This window comes from Pleurodeles waltl, chromosome 9 (genome assembly GCF_031143425.1).
Source record: "Pleurodeles waltl isolate 20211129_DDA chromosome 9, aPleWal1.hap1.20221129, whole genome shotgun sequence".
Taxonomy (NCBI): Eukaryota; Metazoa; Chordata; class Amphibia; order Caudata; family Salamandridae; genus Pleurodeles; species Pleurodeles waltl.
Window position 1 is genome coordinate 14,704,074 of NC_090448.1, and position 16,979 is coordinate 14,721,052.

The 16,979-nt window shown below is 47.7% G+C and overlaps 1 protein-coding gene across 1 annotated transcript in view; it reads left to right on the forward strand.

Moving 5' to 3' along the window:
* LOC138258839 (deoxyribonuclease gamma-like) overlaps window positions 1-16,979 on the forward strand; it is a 114,408-nt gene that overhangs the window by 63,407 nt on the left and 34,022 nt on the right. The window contains exons 3-5 of the mRNA XM_069206115.1: window positions 3,191-3,279; window positions 12,977-13,063; window positions 14,972-15,084. Coding sequence (XP_069062216.1) covers window positions 3,191-3,279; window positions 12,977-13,063; window positions 14,972-15,084 — 289 coding nt within the window. The remainder of the gene's footprint in view (window positions 1-3,190; window positions 3,280-12,976; window positions 13,064-14,971; window positions 15,085-16,979) is intronic.

Here is a 16,979-nt window from a genome sequence, read left to right on the forward strand (position 1 = left end):
CTACCTAAGATGCTGTCTTTAGTCACCCTACACACTTCTGCCTAGGTGCTGTCTTAAGTCACCCTGCCCACCTCTACCTAAGATGCTGTGTGTTTACCTAAGATGCCGTCTTAAGTCACCCTGCCCACTTCTGCCTATGATGCTGTCTTTAGTCACCCTGCCCACTCCTGCCTAAGATGCTGTCTTTAGTCGCCCTGCCCACTTCTGCCTAAGATGCGGGCTCTACCTAAGATGCTGTCTTTAGTCACCCTGCCCACTTCTGCTTAAGATGCTGTCTTTAGTCACCCTGCCCACTTCTGCCTATGATGCTGTCTTTAGTCACCCTGCCCACTTCTACCTAAGATGCTGTTTTTTTTTGTCACACTGCCCACTTCTACCCATTTCTACCTAAGGTCCTGTCTTTAGTCATCCTGCCCACTTCTGCCTAGGATGCTGTCTTTAGTCACCCCGCCCACTTGCTTTGCACCATTATTTAACACCTGGGTCAGGGCAGGCATTAGGGGACCTGTGGGCCTATTTCCATGGTGGAACACCATGGAATAAGCCCGCAGGTGACCTCTTCAGGCCCCAAGGACATCCCCACCCACACCAGAGGGACAGCGGAGGATGGGGGACCCCATCCCAGGTAAGGATACGTAAGTACAAGTAAGTATTATATTTTATTTTATTTTTTAAAGTGCCATTAAGGACACTGAAAAGGGCCCCCCTACATGGCACTGGGTGCAATGGCCATGCGCTAAGCTCGTTAGAGTCATTTTTTTTTACTGTAACCAGCCTAGCGTCATTTTTTGGTGCAAAACCCCATCTACCTTCTTACGCTAATTCACTCTTTGCGTCGGCTTGCACCATCCATAAATATGGTGCCCGGCTGGTGCCCAGAAATGGTGCAAGCCAGTGCAAAACTTTTTGGTGCAAAACTGCGTTAGTGTTGTTTTGCACCAAAACGTATAAATATGCCCCTAAATATCTCAGAATTCTTTGTCCCGTTGGTTGAAAAGGCAGAGCCATCTGAAGGTCACCCTCCTGACATGGGCTAAATTGACAAGTCATCAATCGAACAGTGCACTTGAGTGCTGCACTTAACAGATAATCACCATATTCTGGAATGTCTGTAACAAGGCGTCCTTACAAGTGCCTGGAGGAATCTTGGTTATTACTCCACCCCTAGTATTGTTACTGGGGGTCCGGGTGATTCCAGGCGTGAGGGGTTTGGTGAATAACACGCAAGCATCGGTGTTTTGGTGCTGGTTCTCACGCGTGTCCGTGGGGTTTCACGCAGCTGTCGAGATCTCCGTGTGAAACGCCTGTTTATTGTGATGGGGCTGATAACAGCTATTACGGCCCCCATTGGGATTACCAGAGGCACCCATAATTAGGCCCATATAGATTACACACAGTAAAGAAAAGAAAAGCGCTGTAAAGAAATGCGTGATTAATCGTCATCTCTGGTGAGTGTGCTGGGTGCATTCTATTCCATTGTTTTATCCACTCACTGCCTCACTACAGATAGGAACCATCCCCACTCAAATCCATCCTGGCAAAATAAACAATTCACCCTTCACCTCTGCACCATGGTACCCTGCGTGGGCACAGAAGCCGCACTGCCACGTGCCAGGCTTGGCCTCATCCACCATGCACAGGTTCAAGTCCTTGTTGCCCAGCACATTCGTCTCACTAACGTCCCCCCCACCCCTCCCAGGGGCAAGTGTCTCCCCAGACCCCCCTCCCAAAGCTCCCTGAGGCACAGAGGCCCACACTGCTCCTCTCTAAGTCCTAACGAGACCGAAACGTGTCTGTGGTTGCCGGTGCTTCCGTTCAGGGGTCAAGGGGGCGCTCAGTTTGGGTCACGTGACCCAGAGACGCTTTAAGGCAGGGCAAATGGGCTCAGGCTCAGCCTTTCGGGGACCCCTGAGATAGGCTGCTCTGTCCCGCAGAGTCTTGCCCCGATGACCTTGAATGCTTCTCAAACAGTTCTGCTAAAGTTGCTGTTTTTCATGAATTTATGTTTAATGTTGGTGACCTGTGAAAGGCCATTACAGACATTGTGCCCAACAGACATTGTGCAGAGAAATGTTGTGTTTATGGGCCAGATGTAGCAAACTGTTTGCGACTCGCAAATGGCGAAAATCGCCGTTTTCGAGTCGCAAACGCGTGCTTGCTCTGCAGAAATGCATTTTGCGAGTCGGAACCGACTCGCAAAATGCATTTCCGAGTCGCAAATAGGAAGGGGTGTTCCCTTCCTATTTGCGAGTCGCAGTGGTATGCAATTCAAGTCGCAGTTACCATCCACTTGAAATGGATGGTAACCCACTCGCAAACGGGAAGGGGTCTCCATGGGACCCCTTTGTGACTGGACCCAAAATTATTTTTTCAGGGCAGGCAGTGGTCCAAGGGACCACTACCTGCCCTGAAAAAATCCGAAACTAAAGGTTTTGGTTTTTTTTCCTAAGTGCAGCTCGTTTTCCTTTAAGGAAAACGGGCTACACTTGGAAAAAAAAAACTGCTTTATTTAAAAGCAGTCATGGACATGGTGGTCTGCTGTCTCCAGCAGGCCACCATCCCCGTAAGTGCCCAGAGTCGCTATGGGGGCGCAAATTGCGACCCACCTCATTAATATTAATGAGGTGGGTCTTTGCGACCCCATAGCGACTCGCAGAAGGTGTCTGAGACACCTTTCTGCATATGGTTTTGCGACTCGGAAATTGCGAGTCGCTAGGAGTCGCAATTTCCGAGTCGCAAAACCTAGTTTTGCTACATCTGGCCCCTAGAGTTGGACGAGGGCCCCAGTGCACTGTCAGTGACCTCCAAAGAGGGCACAAGAGAGCTGAAATTGGATCAGAAATTCAAAACGGTTGCGAACAGGGGCCTCCAAAACAGTTAGGCCCGTGCCCTACAATCGTTAAGACATCCCTGACGTGGCCCTTTAAAGCCAGGACCACATCAGATTTGCACAAGGCCTTCTTTCCCAGTAATGGCACAGCCTGTGAAAAACAATGGAGTGGAATGCGACGCAGAGTAATTATGCTCGATGGAAAATACCTCAAACATCCCTTACACTCCTTTTTGGTTTTCTGTCTCTTAAAGTTTAAAAAAAAGACAATGTGCCCAAGATGTATAAAAAGGTGTACGTTGTGAGAGTTCTGTCAGCGGTTTGTGCCTCAATCTTACGCCCCGCTTGTTTTTTTTCCAGATTGTTCTGCGTTACGACATCGTCGTCATCCTAGAAGTCTTCGATTCCAAGGAGAAGGCGGCGAAGCTCCTGACAGACAAGCTGAACAGGTGCTGATTTAGGGCATTCATTAATAACAGCTAGTGCCATAGCGCCAACTACAAGCAGAAGTGTCCTTTGGCGCTTGAACAATAGGCGCTGCTGCATCACATGTCTCAATGCTGATGTTATGAGTCTGCCATGGGTAGAATGCGGAGTTAGCCCCATGGGATTGTGCGTTGTTACCTACAGGTCCACAGCAATCTCTTCTGCTATTGTACACTTCAGTGAGCTGAGAATTGGCTGTTGTTATCTGGATGCCATCTTTCTTCTGTAAGGCAGCAGCCTAGGAACTGGCACCATGTCATGCACACTGACATGGCAGAGCACTTGCCTTACTCGTACAAGCAGTCGCGACTCGCGGGGATTACAAGGTGCGGCGCGGTGCACAGTGGATGGGGGGCTTGGAATATTAATAATATAAAAAAACTTACCTGCGTGGCATTCCTCCGTCTCCTCAGCAGGCATCACAGGCCCCCAGCCTCTCCTGCGGCCAATCCTGACGCTGCTTAGAGCGTCAAGATTGGCAACACAGTGTCAGGCTGGAGAGAGCACAGTGCGCATGTGTGTTTGGCTGGCCCAAGGCGGCCAGCTAACGCCAGCCAATCACACGTGCACTGAGGGGATTGCACAGTCCACTCCCCTTGCCTCCGTCATCCCCAATGCCCCGCCCCTTTAACAACGAAAGGATAATAAAAGTCGCTTATTATCCTTTCGTTGTTTCCGGTTTGCAGTGGCTGCTGCTGGCTGGGGTGCGATGCTCCTTCGCCATAGCAGAGGAGCCACCGCTGCGTACAAGGATTGACTCCCTTCCATGCTCCCCGGTCCTTCTGTGTCCTTCAGTGACGCTCTTCTGGGGTTCCACCAGTGCTTAATTTGAGCCAGTGGGTTTGCAGCATGAATCCTTTTCTGGATTCACATGCTGTGCATTATTCTGGCCTCTAGTGGTTGGGTCGGTAAAGTTGTGTTCTAGTCTCTTTTTTTTTGGGGGGGGGGCGTTGTAGACCACCACTTGGTGCTCAGTCCATCCTCTGTGTGATGTCAGAAGGCACCCCGGAATTTCCAGTGCGTGGCTTCCATCTTCAGATTCTTTTTCCTGCCGTTGCGTCAGGAAGCAAGACAAAGGAGCTCTGAATTTGTTTTTTGAAATACAGATTTTTTAAAGGTTCTTAACAAAAGAAGGAAGCTCGGGAGACTATGTCAAAAGGGGCGGTAAGAGGAGAAGAGAGATCTCGCTGTGCCCTACTGGGGGACACCACTGGGAACCAACCTCGTGCCCGTCGGGGGACACTGCAAAGAGACACCTGCGGACCCGGTCGGGGTCACCGGAGGAGGAAGTCGGACCCATCACCGATGGATAATGATTACAAAGCAGACAAGTAAGGGCCATGGAAAATACCCTCTTTAAGTTTTGCCTAAAGTACCACCACAAGTTCTCACAAAGGGACGCCCACGAGGTCTGCAACCCTTGCCTGCCCAAAGACCACAGGGACGAAGTCTGCAAGGCCTGCGCAGAGTTCGTACACAGGCAAAGACTGGAACACTACACCATGTACCAGAAAGAGGAGTCTCTCCAGGACCTAGGCCTCTCGAGCAATGACCAGGAGAGTGTGGAAGAGGCTGAAACAGCGAGAAGGGCGACAGACATCAAGATATTGTATCCACAAATAGAAAAGATCCAACCACAAAAGAAGGGGTCGAAGGACATAGAAAGGAAGAAGGTAAGACAGTCAAAAGGCTCAGACCCTACACCCTCTGACAAGACAACAAAAGCAGCCTCGGTGCCGAAAACAAAGGTGACCACAGGTCAGTAAAAACAAAAAGAGCCGAGAGAATCCCGACCAAAGGATACCCAAGGCCCGAAAGTGTAGTTGAAAGAACCAACAAACGACCACAAAGGAGCGAGGGACAAGGCCAGAGCATTAAAGACGCTGGTAGCCACAGCGACAGAAAGGAAAACTTTGACGTAGGATGAGGCAGACCTACGGGCACAAGACATCGAAAGAAAGAAGTCGAAACCGAGGCAGAAATGGCTGCTCTCATCCAAAGAGAAAAGGAATTCGATGATTCCTTGAAAAAAAGTTTGGAATATCAAAGAAATTCAAATTTGTATATATAGGGACGCAAAAGATCCGTGACCCCTCCTGATCTTGTACAGAGATCTGATTGACTGACCACACCTCAACAAGTCCCTGAAAAAAAAGTAAAAAAATAAGAAAAGGGGCCAGGGTAGGACACCCTGACCCATTAGCTCTGGTGCTGGGTGTAGGAAAGTACCCTCCTTTTGGCATGGCTACCCCCACTTTTTTCCTGCTGTCAGTGTGTTTTGACTGTTTTTACTGGGATCCTGCTAACCAGGACCGCACTGATTGTGCTCTCTCCCTCTAAATTTGGTTGCTTAGGACTTACACACACCACACATTTGGCATTCTGGTGCCCCCATGTAAGTCTCAAGTATATGGTACTTAGGTACCCAGGGCATTGGGGCACCAGGTGTTCCCCATGGGCTGCAGCATGTATTGTGCCACCCATGTGGAGCCCATGCTAAGTTTATCTGCAGGCCTGCCATTGCAGCCTGCGTGAAAAGGTTCATGCACCCTTTCACTACAGGTCACTGCACCAGGTCACTGTAAGTCACCCCTGTGGTCAACCCTCCTAGCCCAGAGGGCAGGGCACAGGTACCTGTGTGTGAGGGCACCCCTGCATGAGCAAAAGTGTCCCTACGAACTTCAGCTCCATTACACTGGATTTTGTAAGTGCAGGGAAGCCATTTTACCAGTGTACTATGCATAGGTCACTACCTATGTCCAGCTACATAATGGTAACTCCAAACCTAGGCATGTTTGGTATCAGACATGTTGGAATCATACCCCAATACTGTTGCCAGTATTAGTTGTATGATTCCATGCACACTGGGGGCTCCTTAGAGGAACCCCAGCTTTGCTCCTACCAGTCTTCTAGGGTTTTCCGGGCAGAGGAAGGCAGAACCAAGGATTTCCTGTGGGAGAGGGAGGTAACACCCTCTCCCTTGGAAATAGGTGTTACATGGCTTGGGAGGCGTGGCTTCCCCATGCCACTGGTATGCTTTGAAGGGCACATTTGGTGCCCTCCAGGCATAAACCGGTTGCACCAGTCCAGGGACCCCCAGTCCCTGCTCTGACGTGAAACTGGACAAAGGAAAGGGGAGTGACCACTCCCCTGTCCATCACCACTGCAAGGGTGGCGCCCAGCACTCCTCCAGGTGGCCACTTGATCCTGCCATCTTGAATCCCCTGGGAGCATCTGAGTGGCCAGGTCAGACAGGTGACGTCACAGCCCCCTCCTGATAGGTGGTCACCCTTCTAGGTGACCAATCCCCCTTCCTGGTCTATTTAGGGTCTGCCTCTTGGGTGGGTCCTCAGATTCCACATGCAAGATTCCAGCAGGACTAATCTGCATCGTTTACTTCATCTTCTGGCCACCGGGACTGCAACTGGACCCCTCCAGGAACAGACATTCTGCAACTTCAGCGAAGACTCTGCTCTGCAACATTGTTTCTTGGGCTTCTTCCAGCAACTGCAACATTTCCCCAGCTGTGCATCCCCTGACGGCGGTGAGCCTTCAGCCTGCTCAAGAAGAAAGAAAGAATCTCCCTTGGAGTGAAAGTGTCACTCCCCTGCATCTACAGGCAACAACGGCCGGCTGAGTGGATCTTCTTTCCTCCAGAGCTGCGTGGATCCTGCATCACAGATGGTGGTGTGGAGTGGTCCCTTTGGTCCTCTTTGCCAGCTGTCCAACTTGGGAGATGGTAAGCCCTAGCCTTTCCTTGCAGGACAGTACCCCTGTGCACCAGGAATCTTGCATCTACGAAGCCTTGTTTGTTCCCCCTGCAAGGGATCTTCAGGCTCAGTATTGCCCCGGCGCCCAGCACTCCTTCCCGCAAAGCACAGTTTCCTGCCCGCTGCTCAGACGATGTGAGACTCCACTTCAGGTGCGCTGAGTGGGCCTCCCCCTGCAGCCCTGAGAACACCACCTACCCGGGGCTTCATTCACATTCAAGGCAGGGGGGCACACACCCACCTTGCAGCCCTGGGGACTACCACTTCCCCAGAACTTAAATCAGATTCAATATGAGGGGGCCGCATGGCCCCGCCCCCGCAGCCCTGGGGACTGCCACCTCCCTGGGGCAAATAGCAGGGCCCCACTCGAGGAGCCACAGATGGAAGAGAGAGATAGAGAGAATGTCATTGCAATGGTCTCTCTATCCAATGACTTAAAAGTATTAGACTGGGAAGATGGTTGGTATGAATGTTATAGTTATGTTGGGATGCAGAGCAGAACAGAGTCACTTCTGGCCTAATGGCCACGGTCTTGTGCTGCACTCAGGAGGCTGAAGGTTCAAATCCTAGAATTGCTTGGCAGTGTTTGTTTACTTTCTAGGGTTTTGACTGTTAAACCTTCCTAGTGATGGAGCATTCACATTTTTTTCAAATCACATATGTGGGTTGACTGTCACAGGTATGACTGGAAAGAGCAGGTTAAGGAGTCACCTGTGGTGTAATGTTTAAGGTCACAGACCCCTGCACTGAAAGTTGAGGGTTCTAGTCAAGGTGTGTCGTTGGTCATTTTTTGTACTTTAATTTGTTTTCAACTTCAAAAGTTTAATGTTCATAATAAAAGGTGATCTCACTCTTTAATTGACAAATAAATGTTTCTTTTCAATGTGTCCAGAAATATCTTATTCTAAGTGTATCATTCACCAAAGCCTAAAAAACTCTCCATCTCTCGCTCTCAATTTCTCTTTTTCAGTCTCTTTCATCCACGCACACACCTACTCAGACCCTTACGCACCCACTCGCAGATGCATGCAGACACTCACGCACCCACTCGCAGACCCACTCGGACCCTTGTGCACCCACTCACAGCCTACTCAGACCCTTACGCACCCATTTACAGACCTACTCAGACACACACGCCCACTCAGACTCTCACACACCCACTCACAGACCTATTGAAAACCTCACGCACCCACTCACAGACCTATTGAAAACCTCACGCACCCACTCGCAGACCCACTCGGACCCTTGTGCACCCACTCACAGCCTACTCAGACCCTTACGCACCCACTCACAGATGCATGCAGACACTCACGCACCCACTCGCAGACCCACTTGGACCCTTGTGCACCCACTCACAGCCTACTCAGACCTCACGCACCCACTCACAGATGCATGCAGACACTCACGCACCCACTCGCAGACCCACTCGGACCCTTGTGCACCCACTCACAGCCTACTCAGACCTCACGCACCCATTTACAGACCTACTCAGACACACACGCCCACTCAGACTCTCACACACCCACTCACAGACCTATTGAAAACCTCACGCACCCACTCACAGATGCATGCAGACACTCACGCACCCACTCGCAGACCCACTCGGACCCTTGTGCACCCACTCACAGCCTACTCAGACCTCACGCACCCACTCACAGATGCATGCAGACACTCACGCACCCACTCGCAGACCCACTCGGACCCTTGTGCACCCACTCACAGCCTACTCAGACCCTTACGCACCCACTCACAGATGCATGCAGACACTCACGCACCCACTCGCAGACCCACTTGGACCCTTGTGCACCCCCTCACAGCCTACTCAGACCTCACGCACCCACTCACAGATGCATGCAGACACTCACGCACCCACTCGCAGACCCACTTGGACCCTTGTGCACCCACTCACAGCCTACTCAGACCTCACGCACCCACTCACAGATGCATGCAGACACTCACGCACCCACTCGCAGACCCACTCGGACCCTTGTGCACCCACTCACACCCTACTCAGACCCTTACGCACCCACTCACAGATGCATGCAGACACTCACGCACCCACTCGCAGACCCACTTGGACCCTTGTGCACCCACTCACAGCCTACTCAGACCTCACGCACCCACTCACAGATGCATGCAGACACTCACGCACCCACTCGCAGACCCACTCGGACCCTTGTGCACCCACTCACAGCCTACTCAGACCCTTACGCACCCACTCACAGATGCATGCAGACACTCACGCACCCACTCGCAGACCCACTTGGACCCTTGTGCACCCACTCACAGCCTACTCAGACCTCACGCACCCACTCACAGATGCATGCAGACACTCACGCACCCACTCGCAGACCCACTTGGACCCTTGTGCACCCACTCACAGCCTACTCAGACCTCACGCACCCACTCACAGATGCATGCAGACACTCACGCACCCACTCGCAGACCCACTCGGACCCTTGTGCACCCACTCACAGCCTACTCAGACCCTTACGCACCCACTCACAGATGCATGCAGACACTCACGCACCCACTCGCAGACCCACTCGGACCCTTGTGCACCCACTCACAGCCTACTCAGACCTCACGCACCCATTTACAGACCCACTCAGACACACACGCCCACTCAGACTCTCACACACCCACTCACAGACCTATTGAAAACCTCACGCACCCACTCACAGACCCACACGGAAACTGACACACCCACTAAGACACTGTTGCACCCACTCTCACACCCAGACAGACACTCTCACAGGCACTCCCACCCCCAGACACACCCTCTCACACTTATTCTCACACACCAGGCAGACAGGCCGCAGCCAACTCCCAAAGAGCCACTTGCAGTGTGGGGTTGGGTGGTTAGGGTGGTTGGCTGCAGGCCAGGCCCTGTGTCCAACCGCTACTGCGCACAGGCCTTGGCCATGCATGGCGGTGGTTGGATTAATTTATAGTAATGAAAATTACTTTACGTTAAATAAACCATAGATATTCACTGGAAAAAACAAAGGTTACAGGGACGTTATAGTTAGGCTCACATTTTAAAAGTACCAAACTATAGAAATTCATCTGTTATAGTTATAGTTATCTAAAGTAACTATACCTCGTGCCCTATGGTAGCTTTAATGTGAGCCCTCACCATGCACTGGTAATTACCCCACAAGTTACAGCACTCATGATATCTTTGATAACATCATTGATAATGTCACTGTAACATCTGCAGTAAAATTACTGATCAACTGATCAGATAACTGTGCATGGTCAGGGCGAAAAAAGGCACTTCCAAAAAATGTGCAGAGAATTTGCAATGGGGTCACAAATCTGCAGCAAAAATTAAAATAAAAAACAAGCATGGTCTCCCTTAATAAAAATATTAAGGCCAGGCCCCAGGGAGGGGGCTTTGCGGTGAAGATTTTTCAGGGGAAGGGGGCGGTGCACCCCCCCATGGAATTGTAGTGGGCCCCAGGGGATGGGGTACCTGTGGCTGAAATCAGCCCATGGTGGAGGGGGGGGTACTCGTCCCACTTCCCCACACTGGACATTTACCCAACGAGGTAGCCCTTAATAACAGTAGAAAGTGCTCCAGTTGCATAGACATTTCATGCAAACTGGGCTCTTGATAGATAAATGAGCAGGTGAGCATCAGTTCTGGCCAAGATGCTCATTCCAGAGAAATTACGCCGAAGCAGGAAGCACTTACACATATAAACATAGTAGGTGCCCCAACTGAAGATCCACTTCTGGAAAGGACAAATGATCCTAACTCCAGGGCTTGACAAAGGCAAAGCAGGTGCGTTTACTCCGCAATTCCATATTGAAAAACAATCTGAAACCCTTTGTGGAGGAAAATGCATCTTTCATCTATTGGAGCACAATCAGACACTCTCACACCCACTCTGATACCCACATAGACTCTCTCACACCCAGACAGACCCTCTCGTACACTGAGACACCCTCTCACACCTATTCTCACACCCAGAGAGACAAGCTCTGCGGCCAAATCCCTCTGCGCATGACCAAAGGTCGTGCGGGGTGCAGGGTCGGGTGGGTATTGGGGGATTCCTAGCACTGCGGCCAACCCCTGGCGCGCACAGCCTTTGGCCAAGCGCGGCAATGGTTGGATTAACGTATAGTAATGAAAACTACTTTACGTTAAAAAAACATAGAAATTCACTGAAAAATACAAAAGTTACAGGGTCGTTATAGTTAGGGAATATAATTTTAAAAACCTTAAAAATTCACGTAAAAATCTGAAGGTTACTGGGACGTTATAGTTAGGTTCTGAATTTACTCGTACAAAACAATAGAAATTCAGTTGTTATAGTTAGAGTTATAGGAATAGGTATAGGAATTATTTCAATTAACTATATCTTGCGCCCTCACCATGCATTCCTAATTACCCAAGATATTACAAAACTCATGGCAACTTTTATAACATCAATAAAAATATCAATAAACATTAGAAGTTCAATTATTGAAGAAAAAAATATGCATGGCGGGGGTGCAAATTATAGTTACCTTAAGCCGTGAGTTATAATAACTTTTTTGTGGATCCACTTTAATGGCTTTGGCAAAGGAGTTTAGTTTAGCTTCGGCCTGCAGGCCTGTGTCCCTTTATCTAGATAAACATGCTCTGCACTTGCAGTTCTTGCATTTTATAAGAAATGTTTTTATTTTATAATCAGTTGCCATTCCATGAAAGCGACATTATCAGTAATGTATATATTGGATTGTCATCGTGTTCCTTTGCTTCACACTAGACAAGAACAAAATGCAAACATGTCAGACATTTGTGTTATGATATTGCTGAGCCAAACCTGCATATATAATCGTAACACTTAGGTACATACCCACGTCATGGACAATAACATGTGCCTTATAAGAACGCTCTGTGAGACCAAGGTCATTGAAGGGGGTTCCACCCAGGATATTCCATTTATACTGCACCTCACTTTGCATTAGACCTCAGCCTTTGTGCCTCTACACTGTCTGATTTGGAGATGGGTTCTAAGGTAATGGGGTTTGGGGTGCTTCTCTTTAGGGTAGACAATACACTTTAGAGAGGAATTTGTATATTCATGTTTATTGCAAAATGTTGGGATTGTTCATGTTGACATAGTTTATTCTCACAATCCTGATGTTGTCTCTTATCATTATCCTAATCATTGCAGCTCATGTATTGTACCGTAGATTGCAGTCTTGTCAATAAACGTATTGGAAACTGTCCTGCATCTTCTTTCTTGCCTGTGTGTGTGTAAGAGACTTATCGCTAACGAGAGAAAAGGGTAAGACTTCTTACACCACAAGTCTCCCTGCGAGAATTCCAGAGTCCATGCGCTAGGCTGCCAGAAATCGCCTTTACTATTTGGGATTTGGTGAGGTGCTGCTAGAAAGCCGGAAGGGTTGGGCCGACAGTTGCCAACTGTTGTAAGAGTGACTCAGTCTCCTACAATCAGAGGTGCTGCTGACCCTAATTCAGCGGTCTCGTAGAGATAGAGAGTCCTTACGACAACTTGAAATAACTAACGATAACTGCTGAATTTCTCTGGTTTAGTGCAAGTAAATTCAGAACCTAACTACAACGTCTTTATAATCTTTGTTTTTTTAAGTGAATATATATATTATCACATATATATATATTCAAGATACATCGATGTGGAGTTAAAAATAGAACATTCGTTTTACCTGTATACTCTTACCATGAGAATATTGTGGTAGTCGATGTCCTGGTATTTTACCGGGACGCTATCAACACCTCAATATTATTGATGAATACCTTTGGATGGTAGCTGGCACAGTTAGAATAGACTTGTGTGTCATTCAGTGATGTGGCTGGTATCATGCACATGTCCTCCCTCTCCCTGTAACCCATCTCTTTATTCCTGACCAGTTGTACCAAGGGATGCCCTTACAAGTACGTCCTAAGCAGGCCTCTGGGGCGTGGAGACTACAAGGAGCAGTACCTCTTCGTTTATCGGTAAGAAGAATTGTTGAGCACCTCTATGTACAGGCACTATAAAAGGAATGGCTTCTAGGCACCCGAAAATGATTGTCGCAACAGGTGCCACTAGTGCTAAAGCCGACCATGGTGTACAGTTAGCGATTCAAAAAGAGAAATGATTAACAAGCATTGGCAATGCCAGTAGGTCTGGCTTCAAAGGAAGGTTATATGGTAATCTACTGATTACAAGTAATTAGCATTGGAATATATATATATATATATATATATATATATATATATATATATATATATATATATATATATTAAAGCGAGCATCTGTAGAATAATATTGGTGTAGGTTTAAAGGTCAGGTGACAGCCGCGCTGTCAAGATAAACATAAAAATCCAATCCAAAATCATCCTATCTGTGCTGCTGCCAGAGAAAAACAAAATAAATTATCTATGACACTTTAACAGTATTCCGTGTGTGTCCCTTAAAGTCCAAGCTTTGGCAGCTGGGTAAATAAACAAAATCACCACAGGTGCACGGAGGGTAAGCATGTTTTCTGTGGAAGTACACAACTTCTGTCTAATCAAAGCATGTACCTCTGTCTCCAGATATGTGGGCGGAGCCAAAGCCCCTCTCTAGCGATGCTCACACAATTGTCTGGCGACAGTTGCGTTGTCAAGCCAGAACATAAAAAGGGGAAAAGCACAAAGAGGAAACTGAGAGAGTACAAGTGGGAGGGAGAAAGAAAAAAACGTAAAAGCAAAGATGGGAAGCAAAAAGATGAGAAGATGCGAAGAGGAGAGAAAGGGAGGGGGGAGGGCAAAAGGAAGGGGCAGTGAATGAATGGATGGATGAATGAATGGATGTCAGGGTACAGGATAGACAGAGTCAGAGGCTCGATAAGTGAAAGCAGGAATACGTGAAGGTATCGACAGTCATGCAGAAAGGTGGAGGGAGGAAAAGTGGAAGAGTGGATCTCTTGAAGCATGCATAGTACATGGCTACATTGATGGTTGAAAGGATGGACACATACGTAAAGGGTGAGAGGATGAATGGATGGCTGGAGGAAAGTATAGCTGGATGGGTAAGTGTACTGAAAGTTGAAGGAAAGGGCAGATGGATGAACAGATGGATGTGTGAGCGCACGGGCGGATAGATGGAAGGGGGTGAGAGCATGAGTGGAGCTCTTCTACTAAGGGTTGGGTTTGAGGTCTTTGCTTGCTCGGTGTCACATGAGGTGTGGTTGAGAGTGGGGAAGGGTGTCTTCATTTTATGGCTACACCCTTGCATGTGCCTGCTCGTTTCAGTGTTGTTTCCTGTGTGTCTGCTGATATATGTGCTGGTTATTGTCTGCTCATTTGTGTCTTGCATTATGGCTACTGCTAATCATGTGGTGTTTCCTGTGTGCCACTCATTCCCTGATGTTTCCTGCTTGCCTGGTGAATTGTGTATGCCTGCAGAGGTCAGTGTTCTTGAACATGTGTTGGCCAGTAACCATTTTGATTCTTCATTTGTGTTGATTTTTTCCTCTTTATTCATGTTTGTGTTGTTTTTTGTCTGCCTCTTGATGCAAGTGCTCTTTGCATAAGCCTTTTATTTTATGATCTCTTTTCTGCATGACTTCCTTGTTCTGTGCAGTTGGTTTTCCCTCCTCATTTCTGTGTTGTAACTGCTGTGTGCCTGCTCCTTTCTCAGTCCTTGCTTCCACTGTGTCTATTAATTCCCTTGTTGACTCATATTTGCAGCTCTTTCGGTGTCATTTCCAGTGTTTGCTGTTTCCCTTGCTTCTCCTGGGGGCCTGTTCATTACTCTCTTGTTTCCTGTATGTCTGGTCTGCTCTTTGTGGTTCATGGATGACTGTTCATTTCTTTGAGTCTCCTGTGTGCTCATTCCTGTTACCAGCTTTTTGTTACGGATTCCTGTGTTGTTTACAGAGATGACGTAGTGACGGTGAAGGATATTTACCAATACGAAGATGCACAGGAGGGGGATGAAGATGCTTTTGCGCGAGAGCCATTCGTTGTGAGATTTCAGTCCAAAACGACAGGTGAGTTTAGTGCACACGAAGAACAGAAGGCCTGGTTTAGAGTTTGGTGGATGGGGTTACTCTGTTATTAATGTGACGGATATCCCGTCCGCCGTATTACAATTCAGTTATATACTATTGAAATTGTAATATGGCGGACGGAATATCCATCACTTTTGTGATGGAGCATCTCATATGTCAGACTCTAAATCAGGCCCAAAGTCTCAGCCGGTACTTAATTTGTAAACTAAGGCCCGAATTTAAGAAGGGCCTAGCGCCAACTAGCACGACATTAGTGTCATTTATTTATGCCAATGTGGCGTTAGATTGGCAAAAACAGAGCGCCATATTTACAAAGTGGCAATGCACGCATTGCAGCACTTTGTAAACCCTTGCTCCATATTACTTCTGCACCAGGCATAATCTATGCAAGGGGGCAGTCCCCCGTTGGGAGGCCTATAATGGGGTTATTTTGAAAAACAGTTTGTCCTGAAAAATGGGTGACCCCTTACCCATTTATCAGAAACTGTAAAAATTGTTCAGGGTTGAACTGTTAAAAATGTTGAAATCCTAGGACAGTCCCAATCCGAGTTACATATTTGACACACAGGCAGTTAATACTGCTTTATTTAGGTGTAGGTGCAGACTTGTGGATCCCCGATATATAGTGCAAGAATAGCCAACACGCGCTTCACCCCCCACTGGCATGCAAGCCCAGGGCTTTTTCAAGGCTATGAGTACATCAGTTGCCCAGCTGAGTGTGAAGACAGCAAAGGCAACAATCTTAATTGCACCAAAACCAATACAAAACCAACAAGTATACACACAATAATCAGTTCAATGTGGAGAAAAAGATAATAAAGAGGGGAAAGAAATGAGTAAAAGTCAGGAGAAGACAAAAATGAGAAAGAGCCCCATGGGATTGGGGTGAATTATCGAAAGATGGTAAGAACGTGATATAGCATCATTTCCGGTTTGCCAAAATAAATGTATATATGTTGTAAAGCATATTTCAGACATGTCATCAATATATTCCCAATAAATAAGGTTATTATACAGTCAATATGTTAGAGACCACGTAACGATCAAAATAGGTTTAAAGCCCCCAATAAGGTGCCATACAGTAGATCAAAGAATAATTGGTGATAGTTGGCCACATATTGATTTGTACTAATGGCACGGTAATAAAAGACAGAAAAAAATGTATGAACAAGGTACGGTTATGAAAATTTAAAGGAAGTCCATTCCAAAATATATACAGTTAGATAGAGTGGCCCAACAGCATCCGATACAAGAGATGCAAACGGATCCCACCGGCCACGAACATCGACTGAAAAATGTAGGAAACTGGCCTGGTGTGTGGTGGGTACCTACGGTACTTACACCTTATACCAGGTCCAGGTATCCCCACAAATTTAGGAGGCTGGCCTGGTGTGTAGTGGGTACCTGAGGTACTTACACCTTATACCAGGTCCAGGTATCCCCACAAATGTAGGAGGCTGGCCTGGTGTGTAGTGGGTACCTGAGGTACTTACACCTTATACCAGGTCCAGGTATCCCCTGTTAGTGAAGTGTAGGCAGTGTCTAGAAGCCAGGGCTCTCTAGAGGTAGCTGTGGATGAGCAGCCAAGGCTTATATAGGAGACATGCAAAGCTCATGCAGTACCAGTGTAGTCACACAGCACTTACTCACATGAAAGAAAACACTCAGTTGTACAGAAATAACGGTACTTTATTTTTGGCACCCAATACCACAAAATACCTGAGATGCAACCCTCCAATAGGAGGTAAGTAATACACTAAATATATACACTAGTAACCAGCAACAGGCATAGAAAATGTTTGAAAACAGTGCAAATAGCAATGAGCAAAATTGACCCTATGGGGAGCCAAAGCCATATGCTAAAAAAATTGAAT